At 44.6% G+C, this 24,374-nt stretch overlaps 2 protein-coding genes across 2 annotated transcripts; both read right to left on the reverse strand.

Annotated features, from left to right (window-relative positions):
* Positions 1–13,891: 13,891 nt before the first annotated feature.
* Positions 13,892–15,275, reverse strand: LOC127767923 (allene oxide cyclase, chloroplastic). The gene is made up of 2 exons (XM_052293411.1): positions 14,818–15,275; positions 13,892–14,720 (listed from the first exon to the last, which is right to left on the reverse strand). The coding sequence occupies exons 1-2, from the start codon at positions 15,136–15,138 to the stop codon at positions 14,319–14,321; spliced, it is 723 nt and encodes a 240-aa protein (XP_052149371.1). The 5' UTR covers positions 15,139–15,275; the 3' UTR covers positions 13,892–14,318.
* Positions 15,276–15,848: 573 nt separating this feature from the next.
* On the reverse strand, positions 15,849–16,936 carry LOC127767924 (uncharacterized). Its single transcript, XM_052293412.1, has one exon. It carries the CDS (start codon positions 16,556–16,558, stop codon positions 16,121–16,123), a length of 438 nt encoding a protein of 145 aa, XP_052149372.1. The 5' UTR covers positions 16,559–16,936; the 3' UTR covers positions 15,849–16,120.
* Between the last annotated feature and the right edge of the window lie 7,438 nt (positions 16,937–24,374).

Raw genomic sequence — 24,374 nt, forward strand, 5'->3', positions numbered from 1 at the left:
CCGCTACGATTTCCGCCTAGAATTTCACCCATCAATAACTAAATCCTTTATAATTTGGATAATTTAGGACGAAGGTAATATGAAATTGTAATACGTCCTCCAAAGTAGTAAAAAATGTATTCATCTTAACTGTAAATAGCAAGGTGCTATATTATCACCTTGCGTGTTAGATAGTAGATCTATATTCTTTGTTATGTTAACTGATTGTTGTTTTGGTCTGTTCGAATGTAAAGTGTAGCCCTTAGATTAACTAGATTTTCCCGCACAATTTAACTACTATTAAAATTGGTCTTCAGAGACGGCCAGAATCGATTTTTGCTAGCAATCGGCACAACTGCTTGCAACTATCGGCACATCTGCTTGCAACTACAGGCTATTGAAAACAGACAATCTTTTCAATCCCATGGAATTCGACTTTCGCAGATGGCCTCTTATGAGCACTGCTTACGAAAATCGATATTTTCAAGCGGCGTCTTAAGAGGACCGCAAGTAGAATGGATTTACAAAGAAAAAAAGGAAATTCAAATTCCTACCTCGATCCAATTCATGCAAGCATCTTTCTATATACCCGCTGATGCTCAATCCAGTTCATGCAAGCATCCCGTAGATAGGGTTATTTTTACTAGCGGATCTCTTAAGTGACAACCAGTGAAAATCTGGCGGTTTTTTTTTACTAGAATCCCTCTTACATTTTTACAAACGTGTGTTCATTAGAGCTGCCGGTAAAAATAAAAGAGTTTGTGTCATGAAAAATGTTTTTTCCAAGTAGTTATACAACTCTTTGCTCGTACAATTTTGATATATGCAATTATATTTTGTATATAATAATTTTAATAGTAGAAATGGACTTGACACATGACTCTTAGCTATGTTTCCACATATGCAATTGTACTTTTATACATCTATTATGATATAGACCATTATAATTTGGAACTGGCATGAGCAGACGGTATATATTTTATATTCCTTTTTTATTAATGTGGTAAATTATATGCCTTCAAAGAAAAACGTAGGGGCTTTTAGAGCTATCTTAAATTAGATAAATTTTGGGTGAATGCATGCAATATGTTTGGGATCAGGAAAGAATTTTCCACATTACAAACAGGAGTTGAACCAACTAATTGTTACAGTTTGAAGTTTGGATTGGCTAGAGCCCTCTTAACTAGTAGGTCTTTATAACATCCCAAATTCCCACAAATTGAGGTCACAGATGCATAATACATGTCAAGGGTATAATTGTATAAGTGGGTTGACCAATAAACCTACTTAGAGCAAGTTTCATAGTATAACCCACTACTAGCTCCAAATTATCTATAGCCAATATAATAGCCAATTCATACAATAGCTGCTTACTATACTATTAATACCTGATCCCACCTGTCATAGACACACTGTGTCTTGGAGTCCGTGCTGTAGCTGGCTACAAATCTGTAGTCCGCTGCTCTTCTCTCTCTTCCTTTATCTCTTTAAAATATGTTTATAGCTGGCTTATAGCCTGCTATTGTACCTGCTCTTATAAGCTAATTTTACCCACTTATTTGGTCTATAACTTATAAGAGCAGGTACAATAGCGAATTATTAGCCAGCTATAAACATATTTTAATAAGATAAAAGATGAGATAGAAGAGCAGCGGGCTACAGATCTGTAGCCAGCTGCAGCACAGACTCCAAGACGCAGCGTGTGTATGACAGGTGGGACCATATATTAATAATATAGTAAGCAACTATTATATGAATTGGCTATTAGATTGGCTATAAATAAATTGGAGGCAGTAGTGAGCTATATTATTAAACTTACTCTAAGTGAGTCGGCGGGTCAACACATTTACACTTAATAAGTTGCCTTATTAGTATAGTCGTCCACTGGGTGCAAAATGTATTTTATTCCTTTATTTTTTTTTCTCTTTTTTGGAGTTCTAACACAGTAGAGGCTGTTCTGATGTTGCCAGCAAACCCAATCAAAGCAGGAGATATTTGCTTAATATTAACTCCATGTTAGTGTACAACGAACCGGGAGTTGACAAGCACACTTGTACAGTTCCACATGTGAGGAGCTAAACTAAGATTTACACTTCAAATCGTCCATGCATAAGGAAAATAAGGTTTTCCCTCAACGAAAACATATCGTTTGGACATGAATAAGTCAAACTTTTAAGATATTGTTCATCATAATATGATAACTGTACCAATGTTCTACAAATATATTAACTATAAATTAGCGATAAAAGTACAATGTTTTGAAAAAAAATGCCTGTTATGCCTAAAATAAAATGTTTTTCGTAACAAGATAAAGTATATATCTATTCATTACCATTCAAAGCATTACGTTCCTTATTATGTTCTCCCTTTGGAACATTAATTTACCATCTCGCCACTTTCTAATCCTCCTCGATCTACATAAGCAGATTATACAGGCAAGTTGGTGGTCGTGGAAAACGAGCTCGTCAGGACTAGACTAGAGTATACTAACTCCAGCTGCTTCACTGCTTGGCTCTGTCAAAAGTGCCAGGCGGTTGAGATCTGTGATTATTGATCAAATAAGCTTGCAAGCATCGTCATGAGGGCTGAACCTCTAAGAAATTGAAACAGAGACAATAGTAAAAGGAGCAGTTCACATGGTGCATGTGCATCCACGCTACAAGTTTTCAGTGAGCGCCTTCTGTTTTCCTCCTTTTTTTTCATTTCCTTTTTATTTTGGGACTACCTAAAAAAATATCATAGATTTTTCTTAAAGTCTTTAAATATAATTATAGTATACTTAAAATATAATTACATTATAGCAACATTATAGTTGCAATGTAAACTAAATTTAACTTGTATATAGATCAAAACAACGCATTAGATTCAGTGGCGGACATAGCTTCAAAATATACATGGGACGGAGCACGGAGTTGTTCACTCGATAAGAGCAATCGAACACAACACATATCGTATTTATAGTTCAATCGCATAATTGTCTCAATCATATTGTTTGTGGCGTACGTGTATTGTGGAGAGACGATTAATCTATTGGACGTTTTCAACTTGTTATGCCTAATTTTACGGGCCCATAACTACTATAAGGGGATAGGGGGACTTGGGGGTATGTATGGGGCGACATGGGTCATAGCTGAGTCGGTCGATCCACCCTGTCTAATGGGTAGATCCGGTTCTGATTAGGTTAGTTGGCTCAGGAAGCAGGCTTGTATGAGAGAGGTTGCAGGTTTGACTCTCTCTTGACACATGCACATTTTGATTTTTTTTTCCACCCTTGCTGCAGAATCTCAAGACGATCCTACGGTAAAAAGAAAAATTGAATGTTTTTAGGATAAAAAATGTAACAATTCCGTTTATTTTTGGCACTCGTTTCTTTGCTGTCGTATGACTGTTTTGACTTTTGAGTGCCTAATTAATTTGGCTCAGCAACCACTACTACAGAAACTCTAAAGGGTGCCGGTTATGAAACCACCTTTGGTAGGCGGCACTAATTTCCCAAAGTCAAAGTGCCGGTTCCAAAACCAGCACCTTTGAGGCGCCCATAAGCAAAATAAAATCGGCTTAATGGATCGAGCCGATGCATTGAGCCGTCAAGCCGATCCAATCTAATACCCAAATCCTAAAATTTCATCAAGAACAACACATCAACATCATGAACACATTCATCAAGAACACAGTCACACACATTCATCAAGAATTAAACACATTCATCAAGAATCACATTCATCACCACCGCCACTGCCGCATGGAGAGGAGGAGGGCGCCGCCACCACTGCTGCCGCTGCCGAGGAAGCCGCCGTCGCCACCTCCCACTGTCGAGCCGCCGCCGCCACCTCCCCTTCCACCAGATCTGGCGGAGGGGAGGGCGCCACCGGGCGGTTGGACCACCGCCGCGTCCCCTCCCGCCGCCTACCCACTGCCGCCGCGTCCACTTCTGCCGTCGGGCCACCGACGCCAACTCCCCTCCCGCAAGATCTGGTAGAGGAGAGGGCGCCGCCCGCCGCTGCCGCCTCTCCTCCCACTGCCGCCCGTTTAAGGGGACGCACAATTTAGTTCTGATTAAGTCGGTCCCACCAATTGCTTTTTTTTAAGCATGATTGTATGCAGATCAGTCATGGTCATTGAAAAAGACTAGGACTATGCTTAATGAGGAGCAAAGAGATAGTGCGCATACCATGTTAGATGCTGAATAGAGTCAGAATTTTTGGAGACCAACTTCGATCAACGGTCACTACTAGAAAAAGCATTTTTTCAGACGGACTAAACAGGTTTTCACAGGCGGACAACTGGTCGCCTGCAAACGAATGACTGCGAAAATAGTTGATTTTCACAGGCTGAAAAAATAAAGGGCATTTTTGCAGGCGGACCTGTTAAGTAGTCCGTCTGCGAAAATAGATTTTTGTAGGAGGACAACGAGCTTCAGCCCGGTTTATGTTTCTGTAGGCGGTCATTTGGCTCCAATTGTCATGTCCGCCTGCGAAAAAAAAAACCCACGTCTGAAAAATGTTTTTTCTAGTAGTGGGTCGGATCACGACTAGACTCAAGTAAAAGTTGAGATCCAAATGGTTAGGATGTCGGGTAATGAAATTAGATATGAGTGAGAGATGTTCGCAACGGACTTCAAGTGACGTGCATGCAAACGTCAGTTTGCGAAGGAAATTGGAAAAGAAAAATTGGAGAAAAGGAAAGAGGTGCTATAGTACTCGAGGTACTGTAGCGTGGTTGCATGTGCTTGTGTACATGCGTTGTTGGCCTGGTTGGTGATCAGGCTGAGTTGATCGATCGTTGCGACCCAGGAGGGGAATTAGTTCACTTTGACTGACCGATTCTGATTTGCATCGTTGAACCGTAATACCGAACATCTCGAACACATTTGTATTATTTGTATTGTTCCAGCCCACGGATTATTGGGTGAAGGCCACATAGCAGATGGGCTGGCCCGGGAGGCTGGGGGGCGGCCTGCCGACGGATTATGTCCCTGTATTAATTTCCAAGCTCCTATTCACAACTTCTGTCCCATTTTTTCTTTCATGGATGACAAACCGTGCTAAAATACAAACTAGTGTCCCATTTACCTCCGTAATAAGAAAAAAAATGAGACACAAACCTAGTATCCCTATCAGAGGTAGTTCTTATGGATATATACCATAAAGTCGCATCACTTCTCTAAAGAACAGACGAAAAATACAACTTGCATAGGATGTCTCACGACGAGAAATAATATGCCATTTTTCTATATAATCAATGATGACAAAAGTAGAATCCACACGTCATTGTTTTTTTTATACAAACCGTACATGGCAGTACGAGATTTCATATTGATATAATAGGAAAAAAATATGAGAAAATAAATAATCTTGGGAGGCTATAAGAAGGAAAAACAAAAAGACCAGCTAAGCCAAACGCCTACGACGCAACCACCCGCTACTAGGAGTAAACAGGACCAAGACACCTAAACACACTCCTCAACATCAACATCTTATGGTTGCAAGAAAAGAGGGTGAGAGAGATGAATAGATCTGCTCTTCCCCATGCCTATCAACGTGGCAAACTTGAGACGCCTAGAATGCCACGCAAGAGGACAAAATCTGGACAAGAGTCTAACTGGAATGGACCTCACAACGGCGCCTTCAAAAAGGTTACTACGCCGATGACGCCGCTGTCGTCTGCCTTACGAACCAGGGCGTGGTTTTCACCTGAGGAATCTACCAAGGAGGGTGGAGACACCACGGCAGTGCCCTCATTGGGGTTATGGCGCTCGAGAGCATCGCCACTGTCAGTCCTAAAAAGAACTAGGCTTTAGCCAGGAATCTCCCTTCCCTCGTATGTTAGTGCGTCACTGTCAAAACCAGCAGTCCCACCCTACAAACACCTTCGACGCACGGCCACTGACCAACGCCCCTCAGTCAGCTAGCAAGCAAGCAGGAGGCCACCTTAGGGGGCCACCCCTACGCTTCATTCCACAGATCCCGGCAATGTTGCCACCTCGCCGCTACACGAGAGGAGGGGGGCGGAAGTCGACGGACACCCGGTCATCGTTGAAGCCATACCTTCCCTCCCATACCATAGCCGACAACATCATCCTCCGTTCAACGATAGGAGAGGGGCTGTCACCACCCGCGACCGCTCCCTTCCATCGCCGCCTCCTACCACTGCCTAGCCTCGCTGGCAAGCAAGCACACGAAGAAAGGAGGCAGAAGTCGACGAACACCCGGCAGCGTCCTCGTCGTCCACGTCCACCGTCGCCATCGGCAGATCTGGCTTATCACTGATTTCAACAATCTCCGCCAACGTCACCACCGCCGCCGATCGCACACCGCACCATTGGCCTCCCTCCACTACCGATCGCATACCGCGTCCCCATCCACCGCACCGGCCTCGCGCACGCCGGCTTCGTGCACCGCAGTGGCCCCCTCCGCCGCCGGCCACACCGCCTCCACTTCGTGACGCTCCACTGCACCGCCGCCTGCGCTCCGGCTGGATCCAGCCTGGCGCTGGCCAGATTCGGGGACGGCAGTGCTGGATCTGCCGCCTCCTTGCCGAGAGGGCTAGTCGCCGCCACTCCCCAATGCCGGCAAATGCAAAACATACTAAATACATGTTCTTAGTTTGTTTATTTCAATAATTTTGTACACATGCAAATGCAAAACATACTAAATTTTGTATGGGCGGCTTGCATGCATATCCGTTTATTTTGTGAAGCATTCATCTACGCATGATTCTTTTTAACGTCATTTTTTCAACATATGATTTTGTTCGGCTATTTAGGATTAAGTGATTTACTATTATTAAAAACTGAAGTTGTTTCCGCTGATAGTTCTGGTATGTCGTCCGTATTTGAGTTGGTTTTAAAATTCGTTTGCTTTTAAAAATACAAGGGTTTTGAATTGGATATCATCTCAAAATAAAAATCCCATACACTTTTTAGACAAAAAAAATATATCTAACAATAATACGATTAAAATAATCTTCACCAATTACAATGCACATACATTCTTTCTGTATATATTTAAGTCAAAGTACAAAATCAAATAGGACACGATTCATGCATGGGTATTCACTTGAATACCCCTTTTTTTTGGCAAAATTTGCTATATGACAAAAAAAAAGTGTAATTAGCTGGTAGACACCGCAAGAACGCCAATTTGCTGTCGGATATACCAAAAAAACTGGTAATTAGCTATCGGACACTCGCTGCCTTAATTTATTATTTTCGAAGGAATTAGAGAGAGAAACACTCATTAAATACAAGTTAGTCCTTAGTCAACACTGCAATGGCGGAGGTGGCCCGAGAAGGAGCAGATCGAAGCGGTAGCGGGCGGAGCCGATCGGCAGAGAGGTGGTGGGCGAAGTAGGCTGGAGAAGCTTCTAGAGTCGCCGCGCTATCTCCACCTCTAACTTCCTTTGCGCCTTGTCCTTCCGACAGCTCCCCGGCCTCCTTGCCGCCTACCCCGTGCACTCGAGCACCTCCATCTCCTCGGGCTCCTTGAGCCGCCACGCCATCTTCGCCTCCCACTCCCTCTACGCCTTGTCCTCCAACGGCTCCTCGGCCTCCTCGCCGCCTACCCCCAAAGCAGAGGCCGTGAATCCAGCCACATGGCATGGCCACAGCGCAGCCGCGTGCACGCGCGGCACATGCACAGGAGGAGGAGGTTGGCGGCCATCGCCGGTGGCGACGCCGAGGAGGAGGTTGGCGGCCATTGCGCGCACATGGGTTGAAGAAGAGAAGAAAAGAAAAGAGAGAAGAAGGAAAAGAGATGGAAGAAGAACCGTGTCCAGGGGCATTTTAGTACTTTCAATGCTCTTTCTCTCTCTGTTTTCACCGGAAATAATAAAATAATGTCTCGGGTGTCTAGCAGCTAATTACCATATTTTTGCACAAGAAAATACACGTTTTTTTGAGTGTCTCACAGCAAATGCTACAAATTTTAAGTGTCCTCTAGTAAATTTTGGCTTTTTTTTAGAACTAACTACACCCTAGTACATATATCTTCCCTTGTGTATGCAGTTGGGTAGTGCGTTCGATTCCCATGAACTCCCTTATCTTTCTCACACTCTGTTAGCTGTTTTTCCGACAGGCTAACCCTGCTTTTGAGAAATACATCTTTTATGCTTTCAAAATCATCTGAAAACAATAAAATAATTATTTTTCTACTATATTCTCTATAGTTCGTCACTACTTTAATTAAAAAATTGCATGTTTTTCACTAATGACACAAACATTATTTTTTAAAAAAATCTTGAATACCCAGCTCCGAAATCCCGAGTATGTCACTGAAATAGTACATAATGATTTTAGAACTAATAGTACAAGATCGATCGGGATGTAAGCTGGTATGCCTTGTCCAATCGCACGGTACCCCACCCGGTTTATTAGTTGCTGCGTGCTATAAAAACCAAAAGACAAAAGACAGTAACATCCAGATCAGCAATTTCATGTTCTAAATCAAGGATATTAAAATGTACTCCTCTACAAAACTTGCCCATCACATTGTTAACGTCAATATTTGGTAAGCCCCTAGGAGAATTATCGCATCGCCAATAGTCGGATTCCTGCTATATTCGGTTAAGGAAATTAATTTATCAAAGAAAACTTATCCAAAAGTGACCGAATTCAAGTAGGATGCGGCATGGCAAGTTATCTATTAATTAGGAATAGTTTGTTAGTTTCCTTTTATCTTTAGAAAAGTGTGTTTAGTGTCCTATAAGGACTTTATGTTTTCCTTTTATCTTTAGGAAAGTTTCTTTCTTGTCCTACAAGGACTAGTATCAACCCATAGGTATAAATATGTACACCCGAGGTCATTGTAATTTATCTCTCGATCAATAATACTCTCGGCGCATCGCCACCCTCTTTCCCGAGGTTTTTACATATCAACCGGCGGAATTTGGCACATGACACGGGACTGCATCGGTTCAGTCCGATCTCCGGCGAAGGGGTAAGTCCTACGTTCCGCCAACCCGGGCAATTATCTCATCTGCGTCGGCGTCGTTCAAGGCTGCATCAGTACATTCGACCTCTTGGATTGCTCTGGTTTGGATGATATATTTGTCTGCCTATTTATCATGTCTATGTTAATCTAGTCTTAGCATATCAATTTAGCTCTATCGGTTGCTTCTCGTTTTAGGGTTTCTGTCGGTATCGGCTAAATCGTGTTGCTAGATTAGATTAGCTTATACATCTACCACCCTGAAAAATCAGTTAACGGCTTGATTGTCTAGATGTTATGTTTCATTTCATACATAGTTCTGCATCAGTTAAGTTTGATTTACTAAGTCGTGCTTAGAACTATAATCTCTAGCCTGCTTCTTGACTGCTAATAAGGGTTTCATTGGGGTTTCAGCTGATGAAGTATCTAGACATTGCATCGGCTTACGAGGATTTCATACAAGTTGGATTTAGCCGATGACAACAAAGGTTTCACCGTGTAATCTAATCTTATGGATTTTATGACATCGGACCTCCAGCCGATGTATGCTTCTATGTTCGGATCATTGCTTATTCTATCATATCATTGCTAGCTGATTGGTTTCTACTGGATTATATTGTTTAATTATATTGATTATCATTAGTCGATTGTCTTTATATCATTGTCTACATTGGACACCCGATAGCTTCAAACCCTATTGCTATCAGCTGGTATCGGCATCGGCTGGAACTACTTCATCTGCTTGTCAGCCGATCGGCTCATTGATCTACTATTTGTATATCTTGTTAGTTGCAGGGTCAAACTGACTGGCACGTCTACATCTCATCAACCTTTGGACCTGCACTGGAGTTAAGCAAATCTCCTAGGCCAGTATGTGTTTTTCGCATCAACACGTATGTATTTTCTATTTAAACTTGCCTAACTCCTATTGAGAAAACGAAGAAATAGAAAAAACATAAAATTTTAAAAACGCGGAAAAAATACAAGAATGATCGTTTGATTAAACCACATGAAAAAAGAATTAGATGAAATCGATAGACTCATAGAAAACTTTTTATAAGATTGGACATCATGTTAAAAGTCATCCAAAACTTGTATAGATTAAGATATTTCTTAGGAATTTTATAGGACCAATAGCTTTTAATTATTTGTTTTAAATGGCCATATAGGAAAAAATCCACACGATTAGAATCCTTCAAGTCAAGGGGCCTAATGCTTCTTGATCCGGAAGTCTACATGGCTTCTTCAATTTGTATAAGTCGTGTTTTTTGCTAATGGTATAAACAACCCTGCTATACAGCTCATCCATCCGACCGCCGTACAACCGAAATGGCAGAGCAGCGCAGTGCAGCACAGTGCGTAACGGCGTGAGGCTTATCAGTTGTTTGTTTTTGCATATGTTTCTTGATTCATCAGATCTCAATATTCTCATGAGTTGTTTTGCATATGTTCATTTTTCAGCCAAGTTAATTTGTTTACGCTTTTCAGGTGGCATGAGCACCTACGATCAGTTCTTATCGTTATATTATTACTCAATAGTGTTCTTTTCCCCAGTTAAGCTTCTCTGATAACCGAGGGCCATAAACATCCCAACTAGTAGCGAATCTAGAAAATCGATTTGTTGGTGTCATAATGTGTCTATCGGTGTCATAGTATACTAATTATATTTAGATTATAGTGTAATAACATATGGATAAGCAGTTTTGCTATAGGTTTTGCCGAAAGTCGTCGGTGTCGCCTGACACCGGTCCTATTACTGTAGCTCCGCCCCTGATCCCAACAGCTGAACATCATGTCCTATCTGAACTGTTACAACCACGACGTAGTACAAGAAAATTTTGTTTGATCAGACTTGTCAAGTAAAACAAATGCACACAACATTGTCAAATTCCATTTTTAGAACTAATCAGGCTGCATTAAACAAATTATAGATACTGTGACATCAAAACCGTAAATTATAGAGCATACTGTAGTGTCTAATTATTGGATAAAAATGAACATACATGTCATGTGCGAGTTTGTAGGTTCACGCTGCAGCCCTGGAGGAGTGGAGGTTGCAGCCCACGGAGATTGACGTTCCGCAAGTTGCTGACGCCACGAACATCGTCAGTGACGGATTCAGCATTTAGCTAAGGCCATTCACAGTGGGCTTACGTGTCATTCAACCTCGGGCTAACACGTAGGAGATTCTCAGCCACATCAGTATTTCCCGTGACCAACCCAAGACCAAGTAACCAAAGTGAGATATATGTTCTTTACCAAAAAAATTGGCAGCTTTGTCAGGTCGCCAGGGAAGAGAGAGAGGGAGGAAAGAAAGCTCGGCACATCCAAAGCTTGAGGCCGATGGCGAGGAGTTTGAGGCCGACGGGGAGGAGGGGATCTTGAGCCCGACGCCGGCCACAGCCGCCCCCTTTCGCGCGTCGAGAATCTCCTGCCGTGCCGTCCCCCGCCGGTTGGAGGAGAGATGGCGCCGTTGTCCCCGCCACCATCGAGCTTGTCGTCCGCGTGCCGTCGAGCTTGTCATCCTCGCGTCGCCCGTCGCCGTCGCTGCCCAAGGCCAAATCCGGCCAGATCTGGCCGTCCCGCCACCGCTCTGCCCTGCCACCGCCCCGCTGCAACGCCGCTCGACGCCCGGCGCCGTCGCCGCTTGGCTCGCCGCTGCTCCGCCCGGCTGCCCCGCCGCCGCTTGGGCCGCTCGGCGCCGTCGCCTCTCCGCCGCCGCTTGGCTCGGCACCGTCACCCCGCCGCTTGGCTCGCCACTGCTCTGCCCGGCCACCTCTCCGCCTGGCTGCCCTGCCACTGCTTGGGATGCTAGGGAGAGAGAGGGGAGGGAAAGTGAAAAGGAAAAAATGTTATGGTGGGTCCCACTATAAGCTACTTGTAAGGTCACTTGCATTGTAGATCAAGTGACTTGAGCCTAGCCCTAAGCCCAGGCGCACCATTTCTGATGGCGCACTGTAAGATGTATGGAGACATATCTAGTGAAAACGAGCTAAGTGTTGGAAACTCGTGAAAATCATACCTAAAAGTTTCATAAATTACATTAGAGATAGGTGTAAATATAAAATACATTCTCACCAAATCTCAAGTTCAAACTCAACTTAATTTAGGAGTAAAAAAAACAAATTTTAGGTGAATAGTAACAAGGCACTATTCACCCAAAATTTGTCTTTTTTATTTCTCTTAAACGAAGTTGAGTTTGGAGTTGACATTCAGTGAGAATGTATTTCATATCTAGACCTATCTCTAGTATTTTTTTCATGAATTTATGAAACTTTTAGGTACTATTTTCATGAGTTTCCAACACTTAGCTCGTTTTCACCGGATATGTCCTCAAGATGTATATCCTTAGGTGTATGATGTATGGGTCCTTACGCCATTTGAGAAGAAGACCCCGACTCATCAGTTTTCGTTACTTCTCTCACAATCTCTATGCCTATGTCGAGGCATCACTGCCAAGACTCCAACCATTTGCTCCCATCTCCTCAATCTTATCTGCCATCAACGGCAAATCAGGATGGGGAAGCGAGAAATTGATGCGTCCTACGCCCACCAAAAATTCTTGCGCTCACACGCAGTCTACAATCACCTACGGAGGAGGAGCACGTCCAAAAAGTGGTTGCCTAGACGCTGGATGAGTCGCCACTCATGGAGCTAGCGACCTAGGGTACTTCCTTCCACTACTCTCCGACCGAGAAGAGCAGTGTATCTCCTTGTCCACCAGGTCATGTCGCATGTCATGGCGGATCTTTCCTGCCACTCCCTAGTCGGCTAGTTATTACTTTGTGTGCTTAAACCCTAAAGCCCTTCTCAATAGTTATCAAGTTGTGATTCAATGTAATCCCTTCCTCACTTGTCACCATGTCACTCAATATAGGTACAAACACAATATGCTTGCGCTATGTACCCCAGGTTCAATTTTTATCTTGTGTCCACCCCTGTACATCATCGTTGTGTGTAGGTTTGCGAGGCGGGGCGGGGGTGAGTTGGACAGAAACGGCTCTGTCCCCACTAGATTGCGGGTTCACCCGGCCCCACCTCGGAGCAAGGATTGGGGTGAATTCGATCCCCGCCCCGCGCACCCGGTGCTGGTGGCCATAAGGAGAGAAAAACATGTGAACTTAGCAACCTGCAACCGAAGGAAGAGAAAAGATAATGTGGGAGGCAGCCGGAGAGGAAGGGGATGCCACGAAGCACCTGTGGCCGGTGGGATGGGGGAGACATCGCGGTCTCCTATGGCCGAGAGCGATGGTGCAGACAGGGTGGTGCTTCGTCCGGACGGAGGGATGGATGAGAAAAAAGTAATGTGTGTCAGAGAGCGTCGACCAACGTCACGGCATGGTGCGGGCGCAAGCCTCAAACTCGCTAGTCATGATGGAGCTATGGGGAGAGGATGCATTGTGCATTGTGTTGCGCAATTTAGGGGTCGCGTCGCTAAGCATACGGGAAAACAAATGAGATGGGTGGCGACTGCTTTACGAGATTGGATAGGGTTTGTTATTCTATAGATACTTCCGTCCAGTGAGATATATGGGCTTAAATCTAATGGGCCATATATCATATTTCAGCCCCACAGGTCACCGACAAAGGAGATTCTCACCCCAACCCTAGCCTCGCATAATATCGGGACCGTTCCCGTAGCCCCACGGGTGAGAATTTCAACGCGCCCCCATCCTTGTAGAGGCGGTCCCCAGAGGGGATCGATCTCCAACAGGGAAATTGCCATCCCCAATCATGTGTGAGTCGAATGTTTGCTAGTGTGTATAGCATTTTGCATTTTTCGGGTACAAAATTGTAAACCAGAGAACTCTTTGACTTTACTACCCTGTACTAGTCGGCTCCTAATCAAAAATCCAAAAGACATTTATGTTTCTACAATAACATTGAGCATGTCCTAAGATAGGCCCCACATGTCAAGTGCCTGAACGACGTCTAACATTGAGCATCTGCGTGACCGTCGGTCCTAAGGTGGTTTCCAATTCACATCATGCCAATGCGCGTTGTTATATATTTTATTTTCAGGAGAAAAAAATAATAGCAGCAAAACATACACATGGACATGAGCTGGAGTATATATTTGAGCACTAGTACAAAAACAAACAAACAAATAGCATGAGCTCTCCGTAGTGGCGGTCGTTGTAGTTGCGGATCACAATCATATCATTTCGATATTCCAATCCACCTACTACCAAGAAGCCTCTTCTTGTTCGGATCAGTTCATCGGCTCATCGCAGGGAGGAAACAAATATCTTGTCCTCGATTCCTCTTCCTTATCAGTGATACGATACACACCGCACATGTCGCAATTAACACTAAACTAATCAGGCAGCTCGATCTGCATCTCCATCAATTATTGGCAGAGTAGTAACAGTAGCAATTGGAACTTGGAAGTGATGTACAGCGCGGGTTGAGCTAGTTGGTGAAGTTGTTGAGGCAGGCGTGGGGCTCGGTGGCCTTGGCGGCTGGCGTTGGCTCGACGGTCGGGGACGGCGGGACGGGCGTGCAGAGCAGCTCCCGCGGCAGGTCGGGGATGCCCTTGAGGTAGAAGGTGTAGAAGATCTTGAAGGGGAAGACGATCTGGTTGAGCTTGACCTGGCCGTAGGCGCCTTCGAAGACGCCGGAGCCGCCGGTGACGGCGAGGTAGGACTCCTCGTAGGTCAGGTACGGGCCCTGCACGGAGATGTGGCCGTAGTCGCCGAAGTAGAAGCTGTAGATGGCCTCGTAGCGGTCGCCGTTGCGCTCCGGCACGTGCTGGATCAGGATGCAGATCCCCGCCGAGATCCCCAGCCGCTTGTCCAGGCTTCCGCTGTACAGCTGCAAGAACCAGAGGCCAAGCAGGGGAACAGCTCTCAGCACAGCCGCGACCGAGCGGAGGATGAAGAAGAAGCTAGGGGACTACTAGGTAGCGAACCTTGTTGGTGAAGGGGACGAGATCGCCGAGGGCGTTCTCCGTCTGCTTGGCGCTGAGGCGGAGGTAGGCGGGGCTCTCGCGGTCGCGCTCGTTGATCTCGTACACGAACATCTCCTGCACCTTGGCCGGCCTCGCGTCCTTGGGCGCCGCCGGCTTCGGCGAGAACAGCGACGCCCGAACGCTCCTCGCCCTGCGGCCGCTCACCCCGGCCGACCTCGCCGCCGCTGCCACCACCACCTGCGGCCGGATCTTGGCGAAGCCCCCCGTTTGCCCGGGCGCCGCGGCCCTGACGGAGACTCGCGAGGGGGCGGCGGCGGCCATGGTCAATCAAGCTGTTGATTTCTTTGACTAGTACTACTATACTACTACTAGTAGCTTGCTCCTCCCGATGCTTTTGCTCTGCGATTGCCGATTGGTGATGCCGCAGCGGTAGTGGTGTGGTGCGGTGGCGCAGCACTGCGCTGGCTGGCCATTATTTAACCAGGGTTCGGCCCTTTGGTTAGGTGGGACTGGGACGAACTGCATGTCTTGAGGTCGTTGTTTTTTCTCTCGTCTCTGGGCGCACCGGCCATGGCATTTGGCACGAGGACAACATGCGTGCGTGCGTGCATGAACGATCGCATCGATACGCATTGATGGACGGATCGTGCAACACGGTGGTAGGGTGTGGAGTGGGGACGGGATTGGACTACCGGCTGCATAATTGCGGCATCTTTAGTTGGTCCAAAGCTAAAGAGATGGATGGTGGCTACATGTGCTAGTGAAGTACTATGCCACAACTTGGTGTACAGACACGTTTGCCCCCACCCATCCCAATCCCATCTCATCTGACACGGCGGCGATTTGCAACGTTCAATTAGCGGCACGTAAAAAAATATTAGCATATGATTAATTAAATTTTATTATTATAAACTTGATACATGAATATATTTAATATTTTAGAATAACTTATATATCTATATATATATATATATTTGTTATAAAATGAAGCTATTTTTCATCTATCTTCCCCTTTCAACCAATTACAACCATTCTCTTTCACATATTTTCTTTTTTCAATCAATCACAATCTTTATGCAATCATTCCCACATGCTTTATTACTCCTTCCATCCCATTTTAATCATCATCTAAGTAAAAAAGCGCAGTGACCAAGAATAATAAGGGCATGTTTAGATCAATTTGCTATGGCAAATTTTTTGGCAAATGTTTTGGTGGCAAAAGATTTGGCATTGAAGTTTTGCTAGTTGGTGTTTAGATGCATGGTAAAGTTTGGCCATTTTACTAAAGACTGATTTGCCCATATTAAATGCTGCTACCTCGCCGGATCTCGCCGTTGGATCGGGGGAGCAAGCTGGGGAGAAGAGACCGGACCTCCCCGCTGAGGCCACCCCCGGCCGCCGCTGCCTGCTGCTGGTCCTCATTGTCGGCGCCCAAATCGTCGTAGCCCTCGTTCGGTTCTCGTCCCTGTTCCCGCCGCCGGATCCACCCCCGGCCGCCCGTCGCCTGCTGCTGCTGCGGTTGTGGATGCGGCGGCGGGGTGATCGGTGCCGGCGGCGCGAAGTGCTTGACGAACTGCGGTGGGGGAGGTGGCGGCGCGGCGGCCACCATACCGTGCAGCGGCGAGTACAGGATGACCACCCACCTCGGCTGCGACGGGATGTGGTGGTGCTGAGGCGCCCCCGCCGTCGCCGCGGCCGCAACCGCCAGGGCCTCGGTGCTCGCCGCCACCGCCATCTGCATTGCCTCGCGCCCTAGCCCTCAGCCTCGCCCACGTGCGCCGCCACCGTCGGGAAGCCGCTGGTTGGTGGTCGCGAGAGGAGTGGAGATGGGGAAATTTTGGGGGAGAGAGAGAGCACGTGGGCAGCAGGGGTAGTGCGCGTCCCGCACTGCTCCCAACGATTTTTTTGCCAAAATTTGCTGCTCTAGAGTCCCAAATGATAAATGTCAAATTGCTAACTTTTGCTACTAGTGTTTAGATCCATTTTGACAAAAAGTGAACCAAAACAGCAAAACTTTTGCCATTTGGAGGAACTAAACAGGGCCTAAAACATTTATCATTCTATAATTAATTCTCAACGGTTAAGATGCTACATCACTTCGTGTTTCGTGGATTGCATCAAGTTTTAAATATTGCTTGTAGTTGGACTAAGAGTAGGTTAAATAGCATACTATAAGCCAGCTGTAAACACATATCGAGTAAAAGATAAGTGAGCAGGGATAAGACCAGTCCCAACCCAATGACAAGGATGGTGTCCATAGCATTAAATAAGCTGCCACCTATGATGAAAGATGGTGTGACAGGTGAATAAATGAGGAAAGAGAAGGAAACCAGGTTTTGCATGAGAGATAGTTTCTACACAACATCGAAGGTATCATGTGAGATAAGTACAATTAAATTTAAGTATGGAATAGTGGTGTTTACATTGAAAGAGTAGTTTCTATACTAGTTTTTTCATGATGTGGAGTTTATGGAAACTATGTCTAGTGTCTTTGATTGGGACTTGCCTAAAAGCAACGGGCTACAGATTTGTAGCCAGCTGCAGCACAGACTACAAGACACAAAAGTGTGTATAACAAGTGAGACCAGATATTACTGGTACAGTATATGTTTATAGGTAACTATTGTATGAATTGACTATTAAATTGACTATAAATGATTTAGAGCCAGTAGTTGGCTATACTATTAAACTTGCTCTAATACTCCCTCCGAATTAATAATACTCGTCGTTTTGGAAAGGTATGGTGTTAAAAAAAATAAATTTGACCATTATTTTCTATTATAATATGTATAAAAGTGTTAACAAATATATGATTTTATTAAAATACTTTTTAAGACTAATCAATGCATGTAGTCACCATATTTGAAGGACAAATATTTTATTTATAATCAATGATTTTAAAGTTTGACCTCATACTTGTCTAAAACGATAAATGTTATCAGTCCGAAGAGAATAGTTATTAATCTTGATTGGTTTTATACAGTGTATTCAATGATGCTCATTTACTTTTGGCACAAATAAAAAATAATGACTTGTTAGAGGTTGATCATGACCTTAAAAACCTTATAAGATGATTAAACTGTGATAGAGGGAGTAATATCCATACCAATTTAGAAATTACTTATACTGTGAGATGAAGGAATGAGCTAATTGATCGGCGTTAATGTTAAGGTTGACACGGGGGCCGGGGCGGGGCAGGTGCCAGATCGATTGTTTCTGCAGCTGCTAATCTAGCACAAAGTTATCGCTGGAAAAGTGACAGCTGGGGCAAGCAAGGGCGATTTATTAATTGTGAGAGCTTGGCCATGCGGGACGGAACGGGTGGTGAAAACTGGAGAGGATCTCTTCGTATGGAGCTTACGTGGACAGCGACTGTGGGCTCTTTACTGCCAAGTTGGGAGAGCGTTTATGGTGTGTTCTTGCTTTCGAGTTGGACAATGAGGGTTTCCTAGAAACATTTGTGTGAGGATTCGCTACTGTTCGATCGACGCGACATGGATCAAAAGGGGAGCTACAGTAATCATGCTAGCAGCCCCAGAGCAAACCGAATTTCGTGTTGTTCGGTGCAGCAACGTCACCTGATTTTTTTCTCAAATAAATCATTCTGCTGAAAATTGATTGATGGATTGTGTTTGGGTTTAATTAGTAGGTCTATACATATGACACATCAACACATCCGTGCTCTTCTAATCTTCTATATATGTTACTCTCTAAACTTCATAAAGTTATCCGTTTCCAATGTCCGATTTGCATATGACTCAAGAAACACGAATTCCATTTGTTGATTGGCCCCTCGAGATGATGTAAGCGTCGAACATATTTAGAGATCAAAATAACCGCTTATACCCTTATGTTCAAGGAATGTCCCTTATTTACTTTTTCTCTAAATTCAATGTAAATAGTTATACATTTTTTTTATAAAAATTAACAACGTTGAGTACAGTGATATGTAGCACTCTACCAAAAATCAATTTCAAATTTAACCTACACATTAAGAAATAAAAAAAAGATAAAGTTAATATCAATATTATCACGAACTGTTGGTTTAGATAATAAATTGATATCTAAATTTATCTTTTTTTATATACTGTATAAATGTTGTTAGTTTCTTTCAGAACTTTTCATAACTATTATGATGGTTTTAAAATAAACGAGAGATATCCACTCAAGAATTTAAAACAATTCTTCGAGCGTTCGGATTACTTAACGATGCGGACAACATAGGGTCGGGATAGTAAAATTGATAAGAGAGTTAAGATGATGTGGTGATGGGGAAAAAATGGTTAGGGCTTATTCGGATTAGAGAATCTTCACAGCTTTTTGGAAGAATGCTGTGCATAGGAATTTTTTTCCTTTCCTGTCTTTTGAATCATGAAAACTAATTGTAGGAAATGGAAAAGTACAGGAAAAATCCATCCACCTGAAGCTCTTTTTTTTCTTCATGCATGCAAATCCTACGCAATTAACCCGTGTGATCCGAATGCCCTCAACTTTTGTATTACTTTGTTTTTCATTCTTCTGTTTAACGCTTAGATTCCTTTGCTATTCTTATACTTTTTCTATCCTATGTTTTTCAAATCCTATAATCCGAATGAGCCCTTATTAGTATTTGCTCCCTATCCTATGCCATTGGGTTAGTACTCCCCTTAATTTAACCCTTAGGCTGAATTCTTACGCTTTCCAGTACACACAAAACGAGAAAACTCATTAGCATCTGATTAAGTAAGTACTATAATTATAAATCCATGGCCTTTTATGAATTTTTAAAAAATTATTTGTTTAGAAATATTTTGAAAAAGAACCCATCATTTAGCAGTTTAAAAAGCACGTGGATGAAAAATGAGAAATTTAAAGTTTGAAGTTGCGGAAAAAAAAAACTACTACGTCTGTGCAAAATGAAAAATGAGAAGTTTGAAGTTTATAGTAGACCTTAATTTTGACAACGTCTGTGCATTTGACTTTTGGGCAATTGATTCGACGCGTCGGCAGCAGAGCAGGACGCGACGACGTTGTGAACTAGTGATAGACACCCATAAGTTGGGACGGTGTGGGTTCGCCGTGCGGGCCATGCGTCGATCTCAACAGCCAACACAGTTAACTCCGCCTGTATCGTACTTGGTCAGGGCGGCCGGCGGGCATGAGTCGCGCGTCCACTGTGCCGCATGCAGGGCGGTCGGCGGGGCGACCTGGTATGTGAAACATATGAACATGTTCAATAATGCTTTCAAATATTCGGCAGCCAAACGGAAACACGGCTAACACATGTGGCATGAGGTTCAGCGCTTCTCGCGCGGCTGTGGCTCTTCCTTCGTTCGAACCTCGCTCTCGCAGCCTCGCTCAACATGGGAACGCGCGGAGTGCAGGACTAGCAAAAGATCAGGGACACAGCCCTAATTATTCACAACTACTCGTCCTAGAGATGTGCCGGCCCTTGGCAGCCTGGCCAGGTAACCTGGCCCAGCCTGATTGATAGGAATCTTGAGCCTGAGTTTTTGGCTGAAAGCCCAAAAAGGTCCCAAAAATTGATTAGCATTTTAATGCATATGTTTATTTAATCCGCAATGATAGTATAAAATTAGGGAAAAATTATACTGTTTTTTAAATTATTAATAAACCAATATATAACTAAGGTTCACTTGGTACTTCAAGAAGACCGTATGTTTATATTTACCATATAGTGCATGGAGTTGTTTCTATATTTTCACTGTATGGATGGCTTGTATATGATACTTTAGTAGTTGTTTCATGATAGAATAATTTTTTTCAATCTATAATGGAACTGGAAAAAAAACTTCCATTAGAGAAACATAATATTCGTATGACGTTTATGTGGAAAAAAAAAATCGTTCTCTTGAGCTTGTACGACCGGTATATTTCAGTAGACGGACATTTTCTTAAGAATCATAGTACAAATGTAGACGTTCACAATGAGCATACACTTATCCCTATAACCGTATGCGCGCACACTCTGCCCACATTCGAGAGATTGAACCGACGTATTTTAAGATTAACGAAGTTATTATATATGTTTTACTATCACGGATATGTTACCTAGCCGTAAATACGAGCATCCCTGCAAAATCTAGAGCTTAAACTTGAATAGTCTGGTTTCAGAAAATATGCCGGTTCAATCTAACCAGCCGAGTTAAGTCTACTTTGTGAATTTTCTCACAACACCAGCGGCTTGTCCAGTTGTCCTTGTCCATTTTCTTTTCTATATACACATTAATGAAGCGACAGCACGAAAGCGTGAAAACGGCCAAGAAGAAAGTTCCAGTGGTACAGGCGCGAGAAAATAAATAGCTATAGCTCTAGCTTTTACACGAATTAATGGACAAGCTAGCTGTTTGATAAATTACTCACTAGATCTGTTCTTTCGTTTAGAAGATGCATGACGACCGGCATGGTCATAGTTACTGTATCAAAATCTCCAGCTGTGTTATAGGAATCCTCTGCAAGCCAATGGATTTTCTGACACTGAGGGCTCATTTAGTATGTAGGATTTTCAAAATATAGGAATAGAAAGAACATAAAAAAATTATAGAAATACATGTGCAAATTTAAGGATTGAACAACATAGAAAACTTTCCCATAGCTATGTAGCAAATTAAATAATCTAAAGGATTGAAAACATTGAGTTGGAGTGGATTATCTTTTTTCCGTTGTTTTCCTCCTAATAAAAGTGGAGGGATAGGAATTTTTCCTTTGAAACGACTGACAATGTAGTGCCCATTTCAAAGGATTGTATAATTCCTTTGAAACGAATAAGCCCTAAGTTGGCACACTCTCTATTTTCTCGTGTTGAATCTCTCGGAATTGTGATCAAATAATGATGTGCAAATATGTTAGAAAAAAGTCCAATTTACCCTCCTAAATTGTGGTAGTCAAATTTACCCCCGAGATTATAATACCAGACATTAGATATCCTAGACTTTTAAAACCAAACAAATTTCCCACTAACTCAAATGCCAATAGTTTTGAGCCGACATGGCGCCTATAAGGTTGTCTAGTCAGCATGGTTTACTAGGGAGGAGAAAAATAACATGGAAGCCACATGTCATTCACTCATTTATTCTCCTTCCTCTTCTTTTCATGGTGCGGCATATTATGAAACGAGTGGTGAGCATGGCCAAGGTACCCACACTACAACTCTCGTGGCGGTGGGGATCATTCCAGGAGAGTGAGTGGTGGTGGAGGTCGTCGCGAAAGAGCATATGGCAGTAGCAGTTGTCACAGATAAGGAGGCACAGGAGGGTGGAAAGCAAGCTTGTCCCTGCCTGCATGCCCTGTTGCTTCCCTTTTTTGCACCTCGAGCTTGAGCACCACCCCCACATCTGTCAAGCTATAGTCAACACCTATGCCTTCGCCTTGAGCTCAACCTCTATCTCCTGCTCCGGCAAGCTCCACTTCTGCCATAGTTGAGTAGCAATGCCGCCTCCATCTCGAGCTGACGAACTCGTCCTCTGTCGCATCTCAATCCAAAGAACATGAGCAACAGAGAGCAAGACCAAACTCATGTTTTCCACTGTCGATGTCACTGGCTATTCCTCATAGTCCACCCACCGCCTTGCTCCTAGCTTATGCCAGCCCTAGATTCTGCCTTCTTCAGCAAATATGGTGGTAACGAGTTCGGCCTGCCGTTGCTGTGGGATATATCCTCACTGGATATCACACCGCCGCATGCCACTCGGTTCGCCACCTCGTCTCTCCATCCCAATGGCTACATTAGATTCCGTCGCTCGCAGCTACCTCACCATCGCCTCCATCGTCGTTGCATATGTGGCGGAGAGGGATAAAGCTTTGGGGAGAGTGTGACGCCCCCACACTCTCCGAGGCCGGGTTCTCTTACATCTGGCAGCTGTCCTAGGACATAGACTGCCCTCACAGACCATCACAAGTCTTTTCTGCACACTTTGTCCTCACTCGTGCACACTCGGGAAGAATTTCCCGGTCGGTCACCCACCAGGAAGAATTTTCCGGTCGGTCACCCATCTCGAAATTGTATGAGTATTGTATTAATCCTATTAAGCCCTGAGCCGGGATGTCACATTCTCACCCCCTTAAGATACCGACGTCCTCGTCGATCGTGCCCTCTTACATCTGGCAGCTTTCCTAGGACATAAACTACCCTCACAGACCAACACAAGTCTTTTCTGCACACTTTGTCCTCACTCGTGCACACCCGGCAAAAATTTCCTGGTCGATCACCCATCCCGAAATTGCTCGGGGCCAAGCACGCTTAACCTCAGAGTTATTTGGAGATTGGCTTCTGGAAAAGAAGTTGCAACTTGTTGGTATGAGTATTCTATTAATCCTATTAAGCCCTGAGCCGGGATGTCACACAGAGCAAGCAATGTCAGTGGTGGTTTGAGCAGAAGCCGATGGAGGAGGGTCAGGTCAAGGTTGGGCGATGCAGAGTTCAGCAGAGTGGGAGGAGGCTAGCAATGTAGGCTGATCTGCTTTTGTATGAGAGAGGGAGGATGCAAAGAGGGGGATGAAGAAGATGAAGTAGTGGATGACATATGGGGTCTGTCATACTTTTTAGAAGTATTATTTTCCTACGTTTCATGACTAGATTGACACATGGCTATTTAAACCCTTGCAATGCGTGCACCATGTCGGATCGATACCACCTTTGAAACCGGTTAGGGGTTTAATTCGTCTAGTTTCCAAAGTAGGGCGTCGAATGTTAGTATTGTTGTTTAGGGGGTAAATTGAACTATCACAATTATTTAGGGTAGAAATTTAGATTTTGTTTCTAGTATGTTATTTTCCAATATAGTTGGCCAAAAGGTCCGCAGCCTGATGGCCCAGCCCACGGCAGGACACGACCCGATTATTATTGGGCCCGTGCCTGGGCCTCTTCCTTAGCACAACGTGTTGGCCCGGCACGACATAGCCCAACGATAAACAGGTCCAAAGACATAAGGGAGACAAAATAGACTTAGCTTATAGCAACCATGTAAGACACGTCCAATGAGATGAGGGAGGTAAAATAGATTTATTCTAGCTAGGGGTGACCAGGAAGCTCGTGGCTCATTAGCTCGCTCAGCTCGTGGGCTCGGCTCGGCTCGGCTTGTTTGAATTTCCTAACGAGCCGAGCTGACATTTTAGCTCGTTAGAGATAACGAGCCAGCTCGAGCTGGCTCACGAGCTGCTCGCGAGCTTTAACGAGCCAGGACATCCTCAAAGGCCCAGCCCAATACAACAGGAAGGCCCAAGCCCAACAGCAAAAGTGCAAGCAAAACCCTAGACTCCTCCTTAGTCCTCAGTCCTCATTCCTCAATCGTCATCCGCCGTAGTGCTGGCTGTGCTGCACACCCGGTCACCCCTCGCCCGCACCGCATGACACAAGGGCCGCCGCCGCCACACTTCCCCAGCCGCCGCCGCCAACCGCCACACATGCCTAGCCGCCGCCGGTCGCCTCACTTCCCCAGCCACTAGGGCCGCCGCCACCGCCGCAGCACTTTCCCAGCCGCCTTCGTCGCACTTCCCTCCCAGTCGGCGCCAGCCGCAAGAAGGCGCAGGTCGCAGCCTCGGCCTTGCAGCCGCAGGTC

The sequence above is a fragment of the Oryza glaberrima genome, chromosome 3 (assembly GCF_000147395.1).
Source record: "Oryza glaberrima chromosome 3, OglaRS2, whole genome shotgun sequence".
Taxonomy (NCBI): domain Eukaryota; kingdom Viridiplantae; phylum Streptophyta; class Magnoliopsida; order Poales; family Poaceae; genus Oryza; species Oryza glaberrima.